This window comes from Polypterus senegalus, chromosome 8 (assembly GCF_016835505.1).
Source record: "Polypterus senegalus isolate Bchr_013 chromosome 8, ASM1683550v1, whole genome shotgun sequence".
NCBI lineage: Eukaryota > Metazoa > Chordata > Cladistia > Polypteriformes > Polypteridae > Polypterus > Polypterus senegalus.
Window position 1 is genome coordinate 97,142,122 of NC_053161.1, and position 24,355 is coordinate 97,166,476.

Here is a 24,355-nt window from a genome sequence, read left to right on the forward strand (position 1 = left end):
GAGTGTGTGCATTTTTCTCTCCTTGATTAAAAAATCAGTACTCTGTGCTTCTGACAAGCAAGAGCAGCAGGATGGAGGCTCTCTGATTGTATTCCTGGAGCACTAAGTCTTTAAACAGTTGCACGATATACAGTATGTTAAGTACATTCACTGCTGTATCTGGAAGTTTTTTCTATACTCAATGCTGGTTTTTCAATTTATGCTTGTAGTCTCCCTTCATATTTATGTCTTTTTATATTATTTTGGTTAATAATAAAACAAACATAAGGATAAACAGCTTGTTTATATTAGCTGATTTATTATAGTACATCATTTAACAACTGATTTACAAAATGGAATGTAATAGAAATACAAACCAGTGTAACTGACTTGGCAAGGTTATTGATAAATTGCAGTTATTTTAGAATATCATTTTGGATTCTGAACACCTGCATTAGCTCCCTGTAGACATTTTTTCTTAAAGACTGGAGAAATTGAGCTCCTTTAGCCTACAGTAACACATGGTGTTGTGTTATGATCTTTGGAAATTCCAGGTGGGAATTTATACAGACTTGTGAAATTGATTATACTAGATTTTTAAGACTAGTGGAACCAGTTGAGCCATTGTATAATTTTAAATATAAATAAAGAGCATTCTCCTAAGTGTCTTGCCAAATTTTTGTTTTTCATATGTTTTAATGCTTTCATATGTAATAATATTCTGCCTATCTCCATGCCATCTACTCCTTGATAAATGTACTGTATGCCTGGGACTTTTGTGTATCACCTTTGCGAGCCAAGCATTATTTAGAATATATATATATTTTTTTTTTTTTTTGAATCTTCTAGCTTACAGACTAGAAGCTTTTAGAAATGAATAAGGAAATGTACTGTCTTTCTGCTTCACTGCTAAATCCATAGCTTACCAAGAAACATGAGTGTATGTGTAAGTGGATAAATTTATTATAACAAACAACTCATCCATATCTTAACCTGCTTATTTAGTCCAGCATCACAACATTATGCTTGCAGATGTCATGTTACTTTATATTTTGAAGTCAGTTGTTAGTCTTTTCGCAATTGTCACACTTTGCTTATGTAATGTAGTCACTGAACTTGAACTTGAACTCAAGAAAATGTAAATAGCAATATCCAGAATATATAGATATAGACTGTGTACCACTAATGTCATCTGCTAAAAACAAGAAAATAAATGGTTACACTGTAAGGATTTAAATGTAATTTTGCTATGGGAAAACCATTAATTGTCTTGCTTAGTTTGCATAAAATAAACAAGCAAGAAAAAAACTTCATATTTAGGGATTTGGTAACACTGCCTGAGTATCATGAAAAGATAAAAAAATGCTTAATAAAAATGTCAATTTATCTTTCTGGAACTGGACAGAAAGTTCATGAGTTGTTGCAAATTGGTGCGAGATACCAAAGAATAGAGTAAGAATCGGATCCCAGTATCCTTAGTTCCGGTAAGATTTAACTTAATTTATTTAGAAACATCATTCAATTTGTGCATTATTGTTTGTCTTTCACCATTTCTTAAACTGATTTGCCAATTGTAATTTAACCATAAGTATAAAGTTCTTAACTACATAACTCTAAGGATCGTTGAGGCAGACAAGCACCTTCAACCTCCTAACATCACCATAGTAGGATCCAAATTCATGAACCACAGGGTACATCACATTTTGTCTCCTGTTTATGATTTTATATAGAGGATATCAGCATGCAGCCAAAGCTTGGAGAGTATCAGTTTGGCATCCTAAGGGTTGCCCTTATGATATTTACAGATAATATTGTCCTCTTGACCGCATTGGAATGTGACCTCACACAATTTAGTATTGTATAGGTCAATGTAACAAAGCTGAGATGAGAATTGCCACTTAAAAATTACAGATTTTGCTCCTTTTCCAGAAAAAACTGGCTTTAGGTTAGTGGAAGATAGTTGCCCCAATTATAGAGGAGTTCATGAATGAGCGTAAAGCCATTGCTCATATGATTGACCAATAAATAGGTGCAGTTCTGCAAATGCTGAATTAGGTTGTGATTAAACTGAAAGTTAAGTGTCAATCCATACTCCCATCCTCACCAGTGGTCAGAGTGGGGACCAAACCAATGACATAATGAGTGTAATCAACTAAAATTTGGTTTGTTGGGTTTAATCTTTCTTGACAGAACAAGATGCAGAGGACAGAAAGATATGGAAGAAGATGATCCGCTGTGACAACCCCTAACGGGAGCAGCTGAAAGAAGAAGAAGAAGAGAGGATTTCAACAGTAAGTGTAGCCTGCAGAATATTATTACTACTTCTTTGAATTGAAAGGATACTGTTGATACTGATTAGTCAGGATGTTACCAGACATCTTCCACAACAGACTTACCAGGTATGGCCCACTGAAGAAGACCAAGGGGAAGACCCACAGTACACTGGAAAAACAACATCCTTCATTTGTCTTGGAAGAACCACATAAACCTTAATATGTACCTGTAGATTATTTCTAGAGACAGGGTGGTATGGTCAAGTATAGCAGATTGAAAATGAAATGATACAATATAATGGATTGTGTATATTCTGTTGATTTATTGATTTTACCAGAACAGTGGTATAAATCATAAGAAAACTTCCCTTAATCATCTCAGTAGAAGCAGAAGTTATTTCACTGAGGCTTTGTCTCACTACAGAACTGCTTAGCATTTTACCACTGTAGCTTCTTTATCCAATCTCATGCTCTGCGATCCCTTTCTTACAGGCCATGTTCACGAGTAGAATGTTCAAAAGAAAAATCAGTTAAAGTATCGTACATGTGAATCAGTTTAAGGTACAGGCCAAATACAATGGAAGGAGGAGAACACAGATAATTTCAAGGTGTTAGACTAAGTGACTTTTAGATAGCCACCAGGTTGCAGTCCTTCTAACGAGCATCTTGTTAAGTTAAGTTTTCAACCTGGTCTGAAAAAGTTTCACTTAGCTGATGGCTCTTGTTGACATGCCAGGAGGCTTTATTTATTTGGTGCCAGCCATTCATATCCTTACATTCTTAATAGCTTTTGACACTAACCTTAACACTTTACTTTCACACAAATCTCAAACTTCTTTACTTTACCCCAGGTTTGAAAGTGTAGAATTTTATCACATAGCTGTTTTAGCTGCTGTATCTTATTTAATGCTTGCACCCTGATAATTTGCAAGAATAATGGATGTCTCCCCATATTTTAAATTTTCAAACTAGGGGATTTTTTTGTTGTGATATGCTTGGTAATGTCAGTTTGTCAAATAATTCCCAGTTCTATGATCAGATATGATATGATGTGAATATAAGCATGACATTGACATAATACTGATTTAAATGAGTTATTGTTTTGAAGCAGGGGTGCCTCGCAGTAATGAGACTAGGTTCAGTTTCCTGGGTCCTACTTGTATGAAGTTTGCATGTTCCCCTTGTGTCTGTGTGTGTTTTCTCTGGGTGTTCTGGCTTCCTCCCACTGTTCAAAGACATGCAGGTAGGGTGAATTGGAGATGCTAAATTGGCCCTGATATGTGTGTGTTTGCCCTGTGATGGACTGGCACCCTGTCCAGGGTTCTTGCCTTGTGCCCTGTGCTATGTGGGATAGGCTGCAGCCCCCATGCGACCCTAAATTGCTTAAAAAATGACAAATAAAATTGTTCTTTATCAAAATATTTTAATGTGTGTCATTAGATTACCCAAAGATACAGATCATTCTCCCAAGTGTGCATTTATTGGTCTCTTATAATAACAAACAGTACTGAAATTCGCGCTACCCTGAATTTAGTTTAATACATGAAAAACTATTTAATTCATTATAGTAAACATGTAAAACAGGTAGAAAATTGTGTTAATGTATACACTTAATTCTAGGTTAACTGCAATTATTCTGTATATTTTGAAAGGCTAATAATTGCTTAAAAAGAACACATTGAATAGCTAAAAAAATAGATACATATATATATTAATACTATTATAATTAAAAAGTAACACTGTAGTTAATTGTCTACCTTTCAATTGGCTATGGAGCTTCTTAACCCTAAAGATCTTTCATCATTGCTGGCCATTGTGGCAACAGAAAGGAATAAATAAAGGACTAATTGGAAATTCTCCTCAATCGACTTTCAACAAAAAAGACTGCAGATGGTTAAAAAAATACACAGACAGGCTCACTGACCCATGTTAATTCCACGAGGCAGCAACTTTTCAAATTTAGTGCTTACATCATGAGCTATGTAATCTGCATAATCACAGACTACATTAGATCATGATGTTCCGGTTGGATCATTGTTAAATATATCCAGGAAGGAAAAAGAACCCCCTTTCTTGTACCTCTGACAAAATGAACTCATTAAAAGCTTTTCAATAGACTTGTTCAAGCTTTATATTTGATGAACTACTATCCCTTTTGTCAGTTCAAATAGTGAACTGATTCCTGATCATACCATCAAGCTAACAAAGGTGACAAAGCAAATGCAAAGGCAGCAAGCACTTTCAGAAGATTTTCAATTGTAATGCATTGCACACACATAAATGTCTTTTACATTTTTCTTTCCATTTAAGCAAAAGTACCCCAAATATCTGAATGTTCTGTATATAAAAGTAAAAAATGTACTTTTTCATAAAAATACTTTTTGCAAAGGACTGAAACTATGACATTTTCCACCAAAAACATTGATTTCTAAACGTTTGAATGTACAAGGGAAAAAACGTTAGCAAACAAAAAGAATTTTCTCCATAGTCATGCATATCCTAATGTGCTCTGTTGTTGGGAAAACAAGAAAAATAGCATTGGTGCAACTCTAGTAGGAGGATCCATAGGAATGCATTCTTGGGAAGGGAAAACGAAAAATATAAATACATAATTCTGGGATAATTTCTATAATATTTGCAAAATTATTTACGCATATATGTTCATGTATTAAACTACTTTAGAAAGAATAAATACTTAGGAAATTCAAATACAGTTGATTGCTACCTTGCCTAATGAAAACAGAATCTTGTGTTAAATCCATAACTGCTACCATAAACTGAACAATATTTGAATAAAACTATCATATTATGCACCTTTAATACCCTTAAAAAAGGCACTTATTTATTTTATAAAATAATTTCAAATTATGATTGTGTATCAAAATCAAAAAGAGGGTGGCATGGTGGTACAGTGTAACACTGCTGTCTTGCAGTAGGGAGACCAGGTCTCTTGTCCCAGGTTCTCCCTGCGTAAAGTTGCATGTTCTACCCCATGTCTGTGTGGGTTTCCTCTGGGTGTTCTGGTTTACTTCCACAGTTAAAAGACATGCAGGTTATGTGAATGAGCGATCCTAAATTGGCCCTAGTGTGTGGTTGGGGTTTGTGTTAGCCATGCAATGGACTGGTGTCATGTCCAGTATTTGTTATTGTCTTTATGCTAGCTGGGATAATGTAGGCTCCAGCACCACCATGACCCTTGTCAGGACTAACCAAGTTAGAAATGGATCATTTGTGCTGTCCATTTTGAGTTCCCTATTGGGACAAAAACCTGCAAGGATGTACACTTCGGCTCTCCCAGTCCAGAATAAAAATGAACCAACATAGCATTGGTGTTGCATCAGCCTTTTGACACTGGTCATTTCACCTCTTTTCATTGATCAGTGTTCCAAAATATATACAGTACATACCTTGAATGCACTGCATAAAACAATGTAAAAGCTGGAACGCATGTACTATGCCTAGTAGACAAAGAATTGCATGGCCTACACATTTGTGCTGACAATTTTTCTTAACAATTACAGCAAATCAATAATCCTTTCAGTGCATACATACAATATGGTAATATTGCAAAAGAGTATTACACATTTGCCTTTAGTGTGCCTCTTTAGATGGGGCTATGGGGCTAAATAAATAAAAGTAATGTAAACTAAGTTCAGTTCCTGGGAAACAACCTACCCTAAATTTCACATTGTACAGCAAAGAACTCCTTTTAGAACAATGTAATAGATACTGATTGAAACATGTCTGGGTGAGGGCAATTTGTAAAATTAAGATTCAAAACATATTGCATTTTTATAATTAAAAAAAGTTCAAAAATGTGTATATTGAAGTAATTTTCACTCCTGGAATAAGGTTTCACAGAATTCCAGTCCACTTTCAACACTGGTGGTTATACATGAATAACAATGTATTTGGGGAAAACCAGGTGAAGAGTTAGCAAAATATTCATTTAACATATTTTTAATGTGCAAACATGTTTAACTGGTATTAATAGAAATTTTAAAAATGTACTTACCAAAATATCTTTTCCTGCCCATTTACATTCATCTCGCCTGGTTGGAGATGCAGGCCATGCAATCTATAAATATAGCAAATTATAATTTCAGGCATTTTAAAAAGAAATGTAAATAGGTGTATTTATTAGTCACATTTTTAAAAGAGTATGGTACCGCTATTTTTTAGCTATACTGATCAACAGTTAAAATGCGAACACTGAATTTTGTATAGTGTTAAGATAAAATTTGAAATGATATTTTCTGCTTTTGCTGCTTACTCTGAATGCAGATCATTAAAGTCTTTAATAAAAGTCAGAACTCCTTTGTCCTCTGTTATGAATGCATTGGCCTCAAATGCAAATGTCATCGTTGTTGTACAGAAAAACTTGTTAGTTAGCATAATCATGAGCATTGCTACAATCAACAGGGGCAGCTTGTGAAAATTCTAAACACAAAGTGCTTTTAGAATCTCCACTTTTCTTTGTTGCATAAATAATCAGCACAATATTACTTATACTGTTGGTGTTACTCTTTGAAAGTTTTAAAACGTCTAAAGCAGTAATTATGTGAAAAGTAGCTGGCAAAAATACTTATTACCTTGCAATCTAGGAAGCTGAAATGAAATAGCAACTTTGAGCAAAATATTTAATTTTACTTTAAGTGATAAATGCATTATTTCACATAACAATGAAATTGCATTAGTTTTGCAAACCTTAGGTATGCTGTATGGAGCATCTATTTGATTAAATCTAAAAACCCACTGATCTATCCATTAAATATTTTTTCTTTCAAAATAAATAAGTATGATGCTAGTTTTATATAAATTATTTAACTATATACAGTACATTTTAACAATTTGTAAGATGTATAAAGTATTTTATGTTCTGTAGTCTGCTGTGCTAGAACTTGCACTAAATGCCTTTTAAAAACCTAACATGATGTAAAGCTAAATCCAGTTTTTTTTCCAAATAAGCATATATATTTTTGGCCTTTTAAATTTAAGTATATGCAAACGTTTAACTTTAACACATGTACAGCATTCCTCTTCATTCATACACAAAATTGTACAAAACAAAAGTGACACAATTGGATGAGTACCTACATATTACCAAATTAATCCAAACAATCAAAAAGGATTAAAAAAAAGGATGGGCCTCATTTATATGCCTTATCAGCATTAACCTCTAAAGTGGATACATATGTCACTGTATTGAGCCCCAAAAGTCTTAATACAAGGATCCACACAATAATAAATACCTTGGTAATAAAGGGCAAATTGGCAGATTGGCTGCACAGCTGGATGCAAGAAATCACAGAATACTCATCAGGGTTCAGACATTCAGATGGAGTGAAATAACAAGAGAAGAGCCACAGGGAACTCTGCTCGGACCACTGGTTTTCCTTATTTATAAAAATTATGTTTAATGAGGACAAGACTTCTAATCTGCGCAAGTTTGTGGATTACATGCAGTTGGGAAGAGCAGCCAACTTTCTTAATACTGTGTCAACAATACAAATTGATTCTGTCAGGAAATTAGTGTGGGGGAACACATGACAGATTATGATTTATTTTGATCAATTCCTCAATTAATCTGTGACATTTGACTTGAATATAATGCAACCCAATGTACTATACATAGATAATAATTAGTGCTTACAACTATTACATAAAATGATTACATTTTATTACAACACTATAGATTTTTTGTAAACAAATTCCAGTTACTTTAATTACATTCATTAGTTTTTAGTTTAAAAAAATGAAAAATTCAGTCCTTTTTTATTTTAAGAGTTAATAAAGCTGTATATTCGATGTTGCATCATTTACCTCTGACATATCAAATTAAAATTATGATGTTAAGGCTTAAATGACATGCACATGGTCCCAGAATTACCAGAGGAATCAAACAAATATTATGATTAGAATATCTTTATAATATTTTTGTACAAATTGTAGACAACTTTCAAAATTTATTTAGTAGATAAAAAAACCTAATCTGTCTCAAAAACCAAAATCAACTAAATACTGTATATGTGGATTATATATTATAAGTGCCCAGGAGAACAGATGGGTATCTTGGCTAGGATGGAGGAGGATTTCTTACCTGGCCAGGTAGCTATAATGGTAGGATGGCCATATTGCGGACACTCCCCAGTTGGGATGCCTTATAATTGTCATCCTGGCTGGGATGCTGGAAATAAGAATGGACTGACAGGAGCTGGAAGCCGGGAGTAATTCATCCCCAAAATGAATAGGTGGTAGTGTTCCTCACAAGCAGTTCCAGTTTTGGAATCACAATTGGAATCTGGAAACACAGCCCTGTAGGGTCCTTGGTTGACGATAGAGGGTGATGTCCATAACTCCCTGGTTTCCATGTGACCCAGAAGGGCTTCCAACAAGCTACAACGTGCCACTGGAAGTACCCCTGGGTCCAGCTTAAAAGAAGCCTGCCGCCATGCCTCATTGAGTCACAGTTAGGAGGCATCAGGCAACACTTACTGGAGGAGTGAAGTAGAGGTAGAGGGAGAAGAGAAAGACAGTGAGCATTTAAATATGTATTTTATCTGTTTGTATTGCATTATTACAGCTGTGTAGATTAAAAATCCAGTTATTGAACCCAGAGTTGTGTTGGGTCTCGTGTCTGGGGTTTGCAGGCTCAATGGTGCCCCCTAATGGTAACATTATTTGTACGCTACTTAGAACCATAAAGGTATGAAAACAAAGTGTTATCACAATTAAGATATTAAGATTGAGATTAAAATCTTGAGGTTGAGATTCAAAACTTAAATATTACTCCATTAAATTAATTATTTAGTGCAACTGATCAGAGGAATATCCCTGTGCCTGGATACCAAGGTCTTCCTGTCTTTTGTTATGCGAGTGCTAAAAAAAGAAGTGTCAGCATTTCTGCAAGCACAGATAAGTATTTTTGCAGCTACCTAATGGAATTTGAGTTAGGGAAAGCTAACGGTACACTGCCCTGCTGACCAGAATCTAATCTTGAGCAGCATTGACTAAGAAACATTCAGGTGGCTTACTGAATGAATTATCTAGTTTTGTGTACATGAGGGAACTTTAAGTTGTGACATATTTTGTCTTCATAAATTATTGAATAGTTACTCCACATTTTCCTCTAATTTGCAAAGTATGTGATTTATATTACCACTGATCTGTCCTCATTAATAGTTGTTTACATGATTCAGAAGAGAGCATTTAAATATAACTGGATAGTCCCATGTCCGGAGCATTTTATTATGTTATAATGAAGTTGAATTATTGTAGTGTAATATTAATGCAAGCTGGTTATATGTGTAGGAAAATGTTATTCTGTAGGATTTTAAATGTCTATTGGAGCATAGAAAAAACAGGAATATACATTATGAGACAACTGGTATACATCTGGTTATGATGGAGAGTTAATAATATGCCTTGAGTTAAATTATGTCTAATTCTATAGTTTACACAAGTGCTCAAGAGAGTAATTTAAAGATAAAAGTGCATACCAAACAACAGCTTTCATAAGATAATTCTTGTTATAGATAAACCACAATACTAAAATTTAATGTAATAATTATAATAATTGCCCATCTAAAGTCTGTCTTTACTTTAGCAAAGTGTAATAAAAACAATCTCTGTTAATTTTCATTCAGTTTTTTAAATGGTGTATCTATTCAAGTAATAAGGTTGTGATATGTTTGCATAACTTTTATTCTTATGCTTATATTTTGTTTTCTTCTTCTTTTCTCTCTGGAGCAGAAGGTACCTCATCTACTGCAGCCGAGTATTCCTGCAGGGGAGGCACAGTATAATTCATATCCATACTCACTAGTGCTACTTCTGGTCATCACAGTGAAACTAATCAAATCCTGCAGCCCCAGCTGTCTGCACAGCAATTTTGTGCAGGGTGGGTGTGAGGCAAATTGGTTATCATACAGGAACCCTGTATCATAATAATAATAATAAATTGTATTTATATCGCGCTTATTTTTAACAATCTCAAAGTGCTACAAAATAAGAATAAATTAACAAACAAGAAATCTATAGAAATAATTTAACAAAATGCCTTTCTAAAAAGATACGTTTTTAGGTTTTGTTTGAAGGCATCGGTCGACTGTGGGGCTCTCAAGTAATCAGGGAGGGAATTCCACAGCCTCTGCGCCACCGAAGATTAGAGATTAGGTAATTTACAATTTCAATTACAAATAAGAAGTCATGGTGCCTCCCGCTACAGTTTTATTTTTGTATTGCTGTACGTTTTTATTAATAAGAGTAATAAGAATGAAATTGAAGTCTGTTTTTTAACAGGATGTAGAATTAAATGAAATAACAAAACAGTGAATAGTTTGTGGCATATTGTGATTATGGATGGTTGCTATATATTTCAGTTTCCTGAATTTGTATAAAAGTTGTACTATGTGAAAAGACTGTCTCTGTAAAACAGAGCTTAAAGTTGAACTTTTATCAGTTTTTTTCGTTTTAATTTACAAAGTCACCAAAATCAATTGTGCACATGGAAGGCATACTGTACTTGTTTTGAGGGGACAAGAAATATATTTTGTGGTCAAAAGATAATATATTGTGGGTATACATTACTGCTCTTGTTCCCACAAGATATTAACTTCTGCACAAAATATACACATCTGTTCACAATATATTACTTGTGACTAAGATGTAAGATCTTACAAAAACCCAATCAAGCTAATCTGAAAATAAAAAGTGATTGTGCTTAAAAGAGATAGCAATTGCATTTGTGTGACATAACGGTGCAGTTTGAAGTAGACTGTATTGCATTAAAACTGTAACACAATTACTAGGGCATTTAATAAAGCTACACTGAATTTAAACTCAATAGCAATGCAATAAAAAAATGCTGTATCTGTGTTTGCTTCTTTCCACATAATCATTAAGCACCCAACTACAGAGAATAGCTTTAAGCTGAATATGGAATATGGTACATTTCATTAATTTAAGATCTAGTACCAATTATCAGTTTATAAATCCTAATCCTACTTTTAAGGTCACAGTAGAAATGCATCCTCTTTAAAGTCTTAAATCTTTCAGCATTTTTATGTCTGGAAAGGAAGAAACTTGTATTGTTTAGTTTTTTATTACAAATGGGATTCATCCAGTGGCTACTGTTGTTTGAAAATAAAAGGATCAGCACTGTAGGAATTGTATTTAGCCCTAGATAAGCACAGTTAGACAGCAGGAATTTTGACTGTCAGTTCTACTTCCAAGCTATATAATAGGTGAACCTTGGCTGGATTGGAACTCCATGAAATCCATTGAAGTCAATGGGAAGGAGGAACTAGTTTTAAGTGGATTATAATGGTGCAGTGGTCTTTTAAATGTTCCTGAGGAATTGGGAAAAGTCTGTCTAGAATAGATCATTGTGCTGATAGACTTGCAATCTTGGGACAGCCTCAAGCAAACACACATGCTCATTCTATTCTTTTAAGTCGGGGCTCAGAGAACGGCAGAAACATTTTTATTGTGTCTCATGTATCTGTACAGATGCTACACATTTTCTTCTTCCATCAAAAATTAAGTCTTGTAAGTAGTAATAAATATTCTGGTTTTATTGTTTCACAGCATTTTGTGTGTTTTCTGATGATGGGAAGGGGAAGGGAGGGCTCCTTTAACAGTTGTTTTAAGATTGTTATTAAGCACAGAATAATGAGAATGTTTGTTTCAATCAACCACAAGTGAAAAAAATGAGTTTGGTTAGAAGAATATTGAACAGCACTGTTTGGGGTTGGGGGGTGATCATTGGAGTTGGCAGCAGGAGAGAGGGTTTTCATTTCATCTCAGTAGTTGAAACCGTAATTTTTTTCTTGTGTGCTTGCAACACAGCACTGACCACGTTTGCAATGATCTTACAGTAGGCATGCATGAAAGTGTTGTGCATGGCTGCTAGAGCTCTGTAATGTCATATTGGCCTTGCAAAGGATCATGGGGATTTTGGAAAGCTGGCTGCAAGGTGAATTTCCCAGAAAATGTTTAGTGAATACTACTAGACAGAAAGCTTTATAATTTCTGAAGTACATAATATGTTTTGGAGGAAAGTTCGAAGCTTTACTAACTGCAATTATGTATTGATCAAATACATTATTATTATTACAAGTACTTTTACTTTCTTATACTTGAGTACGTCTAAATGTACTTTTTTACTTTTACTCAAGTATTTTTAAATTAAACACTATTTACTTCACTGAAAGTAAAAATGTAATGAAGTACTTTTACTGAAGTATCATTTCTGAGTACCTTTTACAATTTTGTTTAAAACACACATTCCAAAACTTGTCTGTCAATCTTAAAAATTTTGAAAAATTAGGTTGATTTCTAAATTTGCAGTATATGAGAAATGCATTCATTCATTTCCAATAGAACTGACTACTGTAATAGGATTTTCACTTGCTGTTCAAATTGTTCTTCATGCAGCTTTCCATTTTTTTCAAAATGTTGCTGCAAAAATTATTACAATAACCAAAAAGTATGAACACATAATTCCAGTTATGTGTTAACCCTGGCTGCCAGTTAGGCTTAAGGTTGATTTCAAAATCTACTTTTTAACACATTTAGTAATCTGCACTTATCATTATTTATAAACCAAAGCACGCAATAAAATATCAAGATTCTGGCCTATTTATGATTTCAAGGATTAATAAAATAATAGTGAGAGGTAGGGATTTAAGTAACAGGGCCCCAAAGCTGTGGAGTGATCTACCTGCTTATATAAGAGATGTCTCTCCAGTCTCAGCTTTTAAATCCAGACTGAAGTCTCACAGCTTTAGTCAAGCATACCATGACTAGAGCTGCTGATTCGCTGTGCATACAGCACCTTTGTTTGTTAATCATTTGTAGATAAATATAAGTAGTACAATATTTATAAATTGTTACTAACCCTCCTCTATTCTTTTTATCTTTAGTGCACCCTGATGAGGTACTTGGTGCCACTGCTTTACTGTGAAGCTGCTGTTCTGCCTATACAAAAGTCATCTCAGATAAAAAATCAGATGGAAAAATTTACTCATCCGACTGGACAGTCCAGCACAGACTTCATTATAGTATGCCAAAGAGGAGGTACTCAGTTAGCTGGCAAAGGTGTCTAGGACTGTAGCAGTGTGGCCATACTTCAATAATTAACTACTGTTCAGATGTTTTTGGAAAGTACTTTGTTTTCTGTTTATGTGATCAAATCGGTATCTTTATATGTACTAATTTTGTAAAGAGTAATTAGTATAATCTGTACTTGCATTTTACCTGAGAAAATGGCGTCTGCCATCAGTGAAGAGGACTATATAAAATTAAACTGTATTGTATTGTATTGTAGTGTTGAACATATATATTATATTTCACTGTACACAAATGAAAGACATGTAATTGACAAACTGTTTCAGAATATTGTGCATTTCTTTTAAATTAACTCACAACTGCACACGCTCACTGGCATTTAAGAGATGTTTCTTATACCTCTTTGTGAGGTTTAATTTTGATAAAAACTTTACTTTCAAATATTCCAGTGGAGCCACATATCGCTGAACTTTAGGGATGGACTAATCTTTGTTTATATTCTGTTGTAACACATACACAAGCTGTTATTATGCTGTCCAGTATACTAGCTATTGTCCCATTTTTTCATACCATTTAATACATAAGTAATTTGCATTTTTTTGTACATTTAACAAGAAAACCTTATTCTCAGGCACAATATATGTTTTAAAACAGCCTCAGTTTTTCATGGCATGTATTCCACAAAATACTGAAAACATTCCTCTGAAATTGTAGTCTATGTTGACATGATTGCATCACTCTTTCTGCAGATTTGTCAGTTGCATGTTAATGCTGCAAATCTCCCATTCTGCCACATCCCAAAGGTGTTCTTTTGTGTTCTGGTTGCGTGACTGGGAAGACCACTGAATAATGCTAAATTTATTGTCATGTTCATGAAACCAGTTTAAAATGACTTTTGCATTGTAACATGTTACATTATCATTCTGAAAGTGGCCATTAGAAGATGGGTAAATTGTGATTGTAAAGGGAAGCACATGGACAGCAACAACACTTAAATAGGTCATGGCATTCAAGCATTGATCGATTGCTATTAACGGGCTCAAAGTGTGCTAAGAAAACACAGACTGTTCACACATGGCAGATTGGGTGCATGGATTCATGCCGTTGGCACCAAATTCTGATTCTTCCATTTATGTGCCTCACACAGAAATACATCAGACCAAGCCTCACTTTTTCCATTCTTCCGCTGAGCAGTTTTAATAAGCTTTATCCCCATGAAGCTTCAACTTTCTGTTCTTGGCTCACAGGGTTAAAATTTAACATGATCTTCAGCTGTTGTAGCCCATCCACCTCAGGGTTCGATGTGCTGTGCATTCTATGATGCTTTTCTGCTATCGGAGTTACCATAGCCTTTCTGTCAGCTAGAACCAGTCAGGTAATTCTCCTCTGACCTTTCTCGTCAACTAATGTAGGTGTTTCTGTCAGAAGGACTGCTGCTTACTGAATGTGTTTTGATTTTTACCATTCTGAGTAAACTTGAAAAAGCAGGTTGTGCATGAAAATCCAAGGAGATCAGCAGTTACAGAAATACTCAAACTAGCTCCTCAGACACCAACAATCATGCCACAGTCAAAATCACTGAGATCACAATTTTCCCCATTCGGGTGTTTGATGTAAAAATTAAATGTATCAGCATGATTTTATACATTGTGCTTCTGCCAACATGATGGGCTGATTATATAATTGCATGGACAGACAGGTGATAATAATTTGTTCAGTAAGCATATAGTGTGCAGTAAACAGATTGGTGAGATGAGCTCAAGAAGATGGTATAAGCAAAAGATCCTCAATAGTAGAAAATCACAATTCCAATCACAGTTCTCGGCTGCAAATGACAAGAAAAGTATAAAGTTCTAACTAGTGTTTTCTGATGGCTTCATTCTATTACATATTTTAAATATGCACTCAAAAAATGACCAGAAACTTGATAATAAAGCAAAACAAACTAAAAGAACTAAAGGTTTACCATTACAAAATGCAGTGGGCTCAGAATAAAATATATATTTGAACAGTTTTCTTCAGTGTAGTTAATTTTTATATCTAATATGTTTGTAATGTATTATATTTATGGTTTTAGATAGCTGAAGTGGCTAAATGGCAGTCATTTTGACCCATAGCTTAGGAATTGTTGGTCCAACAGGTCCTGACTCTGTTAAATTTTTTCCAGGTGATCTGGTGTTGCCCTACACACCATGCTAGTTTATTTGATGCTAAAAACTGGCCCAGTGTAAGTGAGTGTGGGTATGGGCATGATTGTTTGATGTGATGCAATAGCACCTCATTCTACATTTATCCTCACCTTGCATCAACTAATCTGAACAGATAAGCAGGTTTGAAAATTTCTAAATGGATGAATAGTGATAAAGCAAATAATATAATGTAATCTCTCTTTGTTAAAGTGAGACAGATAATGTGATAGCAATGATAATGCCATATAAGAAATTTTAGTATATATATATATCTCATTCATATATATATCTATATATACTGTATATATATATATATATATAATTATTTACAAATTATTACAGTATATACTTAAATTAAGTTGTAACAATAAATTATTAAAGCATAAGGAAAAGGACTGAAGGTAACTCAAGGATTAACTAAACATAGCTTAAAGCTTGAGCATGTGAGGTCTGCCTCAATTTACAGAAAATAGCAAGTTGAATTTCCAAGGTTAGAATCAGGTAAATGAGTAATGAGCACCCCTCTAGAAAGCAAGGATAAACTAATGGAAAAGGCCAAACACCCCTCCTATGAAGCAGCGCTAAGATCAGTAGGAGAGTCTGCAGAAAACCCGTGTATGAGGCAGCATTGAGGTAAATGGAAGAGTTGAAAGGAGTCAGTAAATACTACTGGCATTGGATGATTGCATGGAATAATAAAGTTCTGCATATTATGCATATTAAGAGTCAGATGATGTGATGAATTAGATGAGGTAATGTTAATAGAAAAGTATCAAAGCAAATGAATCATTTAATTAATTGCTCACTCTATGGACTGTGACATTTACAGTATGCATGATCTGTATAAATAAATCAACATTCTTTACTCTCATCTGGGCTCCGTGAATGTGTTATTTAGAGATAGAGGAAAGTTTTTCCACAACACATAATGGCATTTTTTCAATAACATCTGTTAATAATGCTTAACATGTATTTCTCCAATGTGTGTTCTCTCTGTGAGTATAAGTACTACAAACAGCTCTACTTTTATATTTGTGAATATAAAATGATCTTGTTCACTATTAAATATAAGATGATATTTTTATGTTTTTTGAAATCTAGGAAAGCTGACAAAGTAATCAAGCAACACAAAGCAGCACCAATCAAGTATAAAATCATCTTTTCATCTATGTACTTTCTAATTTTAGCAATCGATTTGCTGTGTGTTTCAGTCAATCAAATTTTGGACTTATTCCTAACCACCCCCATTTACTTAAAGTTGCCAGTCAACCTAACCTGCATGTCTTCGAAAAACAGAAAGAAATCTAGAGTACTCAGGGAAAGGTCCATACAACTGAGTGGGAAGTATGTAAACTCAACACAGATGATGACTGGAATGGATTCCTGGAGCTGTGAGGCTGCAGCTGGAGTACTAAAAACTATGTTACTGTACAACCAGATAAAAGATAGTTACAGAAAATGGTAGCACATGGAGAATGGCCTACAGAAGTAAAAATATTAAGTTAGAAAATAAAGTAATACACATAGGATTTGACAGCACTAATAGCACAGACAGTGTAATTAAGGTCTGCCTTAAAGAATTTATTGTAGAACAATTCAATGTGGAATTCTGAGATCTAAAATGCAAGAGATGAAGGTATGTGTCCATGCAAAATATGAATAACATGCCTGGCTCCTAGACAGACACCATGAAAGAAGCTGACAGAGTAGGAAACTCATGTTAGTGTTATGAAGGTAATTGTGGCCAACATTAATGTAAAGAAAGCAAAACATTTTTTGGGGTGTTGGAGTTAACAATGTAGTCCTTGTGTTATGTGGACTTTGCTGTTGGTCAGAGTTACAACTCTGGCAGTTATGTTTTGAATATGTTGCAATCTGTAAATTCTTAATACATGAAGAACATTGAGGAGGCTACTTTAATCTTAGCAGGACATATAGAATGTGTGGCAGTATATTCCATATCTGACATGAAGATGTAAGGTTACATTATGGTAGTCCTTCATACATGATAAAATTATATTTAAGCTTCAACTTGATTTGATTACTATAGGGCAGGAAATTATGTAAGTATAGTGAAGTGTAAATCCACAGGTTTAGATATTTTGATAAGGAAATCAAGCTTCTTCAGATGAGCTAGAAAATCCAGAACAATTGTCTGTGCAGTACTGAAAAAAATCTATAGGTTATTCAGGTGATGCTGAGACTTTCCATGCCATTTATACTAAAATATGATTTTCATAGAAGATTGATTATCACCAGCAGAAAAAGGGAATATCTTATTATGTTAGTGAATAATAGAGTGTCCCTACGTTAGTGTAATAAAACAAAACATACCCTTCTCAGGCCAACTTAAGCCAATTCACAGATGTGTATGGAAGCATAGAGGCATAAAAAATATAAAGGAAATTAAAAAACCAAGGATAATTGGATGTGTTTCAGTTGCTAGAGAATCATACTTTTAAGCCTCCAGAGGAAAACCTATGGTTTAGTTGAACCATAGAACAGGCCATGGAACAGTAGACCAGCTGTTTGTCCTTGCATAGATAATTGAGAGTTTATGGGAATTTACCAATCCTGCCTACATGTGTCTTGTGAAATCTGAAGAAAAACCTATGACTGTGTAACACATAGTATCTGTTTTAACAGGCTTCAAGGGTATGTATTTTAGAAGTTGTTGCCGCATTATATTAGATACCTTCAATAACCAGGGACCTCATGTATAAACGGTGCGTACGCACAGAAATGTTGGGTAAGAACGCTTCCACGCTCAAATCGCAATGTATAAAACCTAAACTTGGCGTAAAGCCACGCATAATTTCCATGGTACCGCATACCCTGTCGTACGCAAGTTCTCTGCTCGGTTTTGCAGACTGGCGGCACCCAGTGTCAAAGCATTGTTACTGTTCCTGTGTGGTTATCCTTTCTTTTCCTGACTCGGCTTTATAAATACACTGAAATTAACCACATACAGTATTGTTTATTAGTTTAATGCATCTGATTGTAATTTACCAGTAACAATATAAAGGTCCACGGAATGGTCAAACTATTCTAAATACCATAGCTGCTTTAGCGTTGTTACTCTCACTGCACTTTCTTTTTCTTCTTTCAGCTGCTCCCATTAGGGGTTGCCACAGCGGATCATTTTTTTCCATATTACTCTCACTGCACCACTCAGAGAAGCTGATCGGAAAGAGAATTATTAGTATACAGCATCAAGCACATGCTGCCTCAGCCATGCTTCCTATTTGAACTGCTTCTCATATGACAAACACTTCAAACCTTTCCTGTACGGACCTCGCGGTTCAGAAACAGTTTCATCCCAAGAACTCTAAATGCACTCAATCAGTCCATCAGCTGCTCCTTGTAGAACTGTTAGTACTTATTAGTACAGTTACCTCACTGTTAACTTGCAGTACAGTTATAATATTGCACAACCTGAGCCACTTTACAAAAAAGTGTATTCACATATCACGATATCATTTTTAAGATGAAATGCAGCAAAATATGTTTATTATATTATACAGATAAAACTTTAACATTTAAATAATCTACATTGTTAATAATTAAAGGACACGGTGTTGCTATGCTAGCAAGGATCTGGCTCTCTGCTCACGATTGTTCCTGCCTCGCACTGTACGCTTCACTGGGACTGGTGTGAAGGATAGAATAATTAAACATGTACTACAAAGATATTTCAATGTTCCTTAAAAGTTTTGAAGAATCGGCATTATAAGCTTGCAGATATCTTAACATCCATTACAGAGCTGATTGTGTGGCGATCGGTTACTTGGAGAAAGAAAAGGAAGGACTAGAATTGGAGGTTAGTACATTTGAAAGAGACAGTACTGCAGGGGAGGCCTTAGGCATGTGCAAACTGTGCACCTGCACATGGCCGCCAAATCCCAGGGGCCACCACACCAATATATATTGAATATAAAGCAGAAAGAGAAAATAACGACACAGCTAAAAACGCAGCGGCAAATATCAGGAAAAGTTAAACGCTTGTGTCATGAGCACGAGGCGGCTATGCAGTGTCCGCAATGGACGTGGCCATCCGCTGTGCATAAGATACCATATTGACATTGGTGGGCGAAGTAGCCACCGATTCTTCCTCTGCCCAGGGCCGCCCCTGAGTACTGCTGCAATAAATTATTTAATCGAAGGTCGCGCTGGGCCACCGTGTTCCCATGTTTAATAACATGCTTTAACTCCTATCATCGTGAAAATGATATCATGTATACATCTCAGTATTTTATTTATTCAGAGAGCTGTAATATCATGAATGTAATGGATTCTGTGTCCTGTTGGAGGTAGAAAAAGCCGTTTAAGAAGCACGTAGTGATTCACACACATAGAGCACATAGAAGAACACATACAAAACAAAGCATTTAACATGCTACTTTACTTACGATGTGATTTGAGAAACTAGGTAAGCGATTTTAAGATGAAGTTTATGATGTTCTACTTTAATGACAAAATAAACTACGTGATTAAAGTGGAAATTTCGAGACTGAAGTTGACATTTCATGCTTTTCCCCACTGTGTGCTTTTATTTTTTTCTCTGTACACTAATAAACTTTCATATGACACTCAGACAGTGGCCTACGACTCGCCTTTTCATGCCGACTTTGATATCTGGGCACTGTGCGACTTTGTGAACTTGAGCTTTCGAGTTTCTCCGACACACTATGTCACTCGATCAGCTTCCTTTTGTTGTTTATACCACTGTTTAAACCAACAAATAGTACATTTTTCTTTGCCTCCACTTGGTATTCGCTGAAATTCTTCCATTTTCCCTCTTGCTTTTGTCATTGTCTTTTCACAGAATGCTGAGTTTAAGGGCTATTTATATTGATTTGCATATTCAAAGAAGCATAATTCTGGGAGGAGTTGGGGCAGGACAGCAGGTGTGTGCACGAGCGTTACTTTTCACGCTGACCAGGATTTATGTAGCAGAAGAACGTGGAAGTTCTTCCACAGATTTATGTGTCTGGATTTTTCTGTGCGTAAGCACATTTTGGCTTTTATGCTTATGTCATGTTATATTGTGAGTTCTACGCATGGCGTTATGCATGAGGCCCCAGGAGAGTAACTTGGAGAGTATTTGATTTCAAATCTAAATACTCTCTGATATCTGCAGATGATATTGTCCTCCAGGCCCCAACAGACTGTGATCTCTGGCTCACAGGGAAATTATATGTAGCTTAGTATGATGTGGCTGGGATGAGAATTAGCACCTTCAAATAAGACATCATGTTTATCTCCTGGATAAGAGTGGCTTGTTTTTTTCAGGTGTAAGGTGATTGACTGTCCTTACTGAAAGAGTTCAAGTACCTGGGAGAATGATTTAAGAGTAATTGTAAAGTAGATTGTAAGATTAAACCATAAATTGGTTCAGCAGCAATCTTGTGGATGATGCATTGATGCTGGTTATGTGGTGATGAAATGTTTTTTGATTTGCCTGTCAGTGTATGTCTCCATTCTCATATATGGTCACAAACTCTGGGTAGCATCTGAAAGATGTACATCACAAGAATTAGCTGCTAGAATGAGGTCCCAGTGCAGAATTGCTTTTTGTAACAGTAAGTTTGAATAGACTTTGCCATTGTATTTTCTGTATTGGGATTTTAGTTTGGACCTTTAAGTACACGCCAGTGAGGATATGTCAAAGAAAAGTTCTGGATAATGGGCTTGTGACAATAGATAGATAATAAAACAAAGACACTAGGAAAAATAACTGAAACAAATTTAGGTTATGCTTGAAAAGAATGTATTGTAGTTTAAAAAAAAAAAAACAGGAGGTAGAGATTTTACATCTTTTATGCAGTATGGTTGGTGTGGTTAACAAAGGAAGACTCTATCCCTACCACTGAGTGGGCATTTTAATTAGCATATCTTACCTTATTTAGGTTCAAAGCTGTTATCATAGTGTTAAATTCACCTTGTTCTGTTGAAATTATTTTATAGCTTATACTAAACATAAACTGAAAGGGTCTCACAGAAATGTAACTGAAAAACTAAAACTTCACATTGGCCATTTGAATGCTATTTCCAATGAAACACTGTATGTGCCCCAAAACATATGAACACATTAATCAAATGAATCATTCAACTTTCAAATAGTATCTGGGCGCTAATGCTTGTTTTCATAACTAAGACATGAATGAATCCTGTTGATCAAAATATTAAAGAGTTTATTTAAATATATATTTTAATCTGTTAAATTCATATCATAATAGTGGTATTCCTGCCTATATTCTATATGCCATAATACAAGTGATTGGTGAAAAATCATAACTAAACTGTCCTTGATACACATATAAATTAATAATTAGTCATTTTCAAAACTGTCATTTTTAAGTCAAATTTAAATTTTAAGTTTATTTAATTATTTATTTATACATAAAATTAAAGAGAATGCATCATTTTGTCTTTAATTTAAATTTAAACATTCTGCATATTACACTGCATTTCAGAACAATTTTTTAATCATATATATACATATCCAGTATGCCTTACATCCTTATTATTTGGGAAAATACTTAAATTTTCTAAATTATTCTAAGTTCTATACTTTAAAAGAAAATTACTTTTTTGTTATCATATTTACAATATAGTAAAGAAAGAAAGAAAAATCCCCAGCACATTTTATTCTGTCTTTAATTTAGATCATGGCAAACTATTTATCCAGGGTCCATGAAGTGCATTGTACATGCTTGCTAAACCTTTATATTTTCGTGACAGCACCTTGTTTAAATATTTATTGTGTGCATTACTGTGGAAAACTATAGTCCCTGGCTGTGCAAAGTAAGTTAGATTAAAAACAAAATCATCACAAGGTAAAGAACCTACTAAATTGTGAGAATGACTTTCTTTATATTGAAATGTAGGATTTACATGGTGAATGCAGTAATAGCTAAAAATGTTGGTTATTGATGAGTCCAATCCTGATTTCTAGTTGGACAACCAAAGTAAAGACTGGACTGGATTTAAGGTCAAGTTAAAACCATATGGCTATCTGAATCACAACTTCATCAAATTGTAAGTCTCCTCACAAAAAGAGAAATAAAGTGTAATTTTTTGCTTTTGATGGTTCTGCAATTGATGGTTTTGAGGAGGAAATAACCTTTGTATGAAGCATACTGGAATGCTGGAAAGAGGTTGTGAACCAGAAGGCAACTGAGAATAGATCTAGATCTAATCTAAATGATAGGGACTGTAGGATGCTGATGAGGCCATACTTTGTGGTGAAGAATACATTGCCAGCTACTGCCTTAGGGAAATGGTATAATATGATAGCCTAAGGTTCATAGGGTAACAACAAACTCCACAAAAAAGAGGGGTATAAAATGCTAAATAAGGCAAGAAGGTAATTAAACTAAATTTTACTTGCTAACTAGAAAGGGCTAGACGCTGTTGATGAGAGCACACGTTAAAAATACAATTTGTGGTCAGGAATTCAGTATAAGCTGTGGCCTTAAGGGAACAGTACTATATGGCAGTCATAAGTCTGTGGAGTAAAATCAAATTTCAGAAAAACAGCACAGTTTAGTAAGGGTAAGATTGCCAAGCTAGCCTCTCTTGATTTTTTAAGTCTTTTTTTTCAAATGTGACACTATAACTCATTGCAAGACCCTCACTTTACTTAATGCCTTGTAAGAAATGAGGAAGATGCTTTCAAAACTGTCTAAAAATTTTGATCAGTAACAAAATTTTTAAACTTTCTATTAAAGTTTACATTTATTCTAGTTCTTCATGCACACACTTATGTAATAATTTCCAAACCTGGTCACGACATCTGAAACCAAAATGATCTTTTGGATTGATAATTGCTAAGTTAGGAAATCAGTAGGGAATCACAAAATGTTATAATTTGGAAAACATTATGAACCATTCTAAAAAGTGAACAGCAAACATGCAGAAAAAAACAGCAGTTACCTTTAGGTAGTCTTTGTTAATATCAACAAGATTAAATGAAAACACGTGGTCCTTCGAGCCAACCAATAGTCTGCCTTTCTCCTCATCCAAAAGGAAAGTGTGATAACTGGAACTATTGGCCAAACCATTAAAGGTAATGAGATTGTTTGAATCCAGCATTTCTGGAAAAGAAATAAAGCATAAATTAAAAGTATGTAAGGTGTAGATGAAGGCCAAGTAAAAGTCTGTGTTCTGAACAGTGTGTAATGATTACTCCATTGACAGAATGAAAACCCCCTCTGTGCAGTGTCCATTTGCCACTGTATGTTTCTCATTAGCAAGTCCGTACAGAATTTCATGCCACTGTTTCTGAGGAAATTATCTACATCCTACATGTAAACATTACAACTACTGCAGTAACGTTCCTGCTGTGTACAAGTGAGTATAAGCATCATTTGAAATTAGAGTGTTAAAAGATCTGGAATCTCTCCTTATGGACATCAGCCAATTTAATGATACAGATACGAGATGTCTAGGGAAAAATGCTTGAAAATAGGAAATTGAGCCCATACCACAGCTTTCCTGTCAGTGGGCAAAATCTTTTTTTAAGAATAATGAGTACTTTTTACAACATTATTATAAAAGGGTGTTAGAAGCAGATGTGTCTTGGATACACTTGGCTATTTAGAAACGCTCTTTATTTATATTCAATGTACATTTTCTTGCCAAGTTCTGAAATTTAAAGTGATCTTAGTGTAGATCATACTTAGGAATGAATTAAAATCCATTCCTTGCTTCCTTCAGCAGCCAGTTATGATTTTCAGAATGATGTACTGCACAAGTAGTTATATGTGCCAAAATAAATGTTTGTGTAAAAGACTTACAGCCTTTTATTGAGGTACTTTCTGCTGTTTTGATCCAGTGTCC

General features: G+C 34.7%; 1 protein-coding gene across 1 annotated transcript in view; it reads right to left on the reverse strand.

The window, feature by feature from the left end:
- Positions 1-24,355, reverse strand: part of sema3ab (sema domain, immunoglobulin domain (Ig), short basic domain, secreted, (semaphorin) 3Ab) — a 311,024-nt gene that overhangs the window by 59,965 nt on the left and 226,704 nt on the right. The window contains exons 3-4 of the mRNA XM_039761470.1: positions 23,450-23,610; positions 6,268-6,330 (exon numbers count right to left, since the gene is read on the reverse strand). Coding sequence (XP_039617404.1) covers positions 6,268-6,330; positions 23,450-23,610 — 224 coding nt within the window. The remainder of the gene's footprint in view (positions 1-6,267; positions 6,331-23,449; positions 23,611-24,355) is intronic.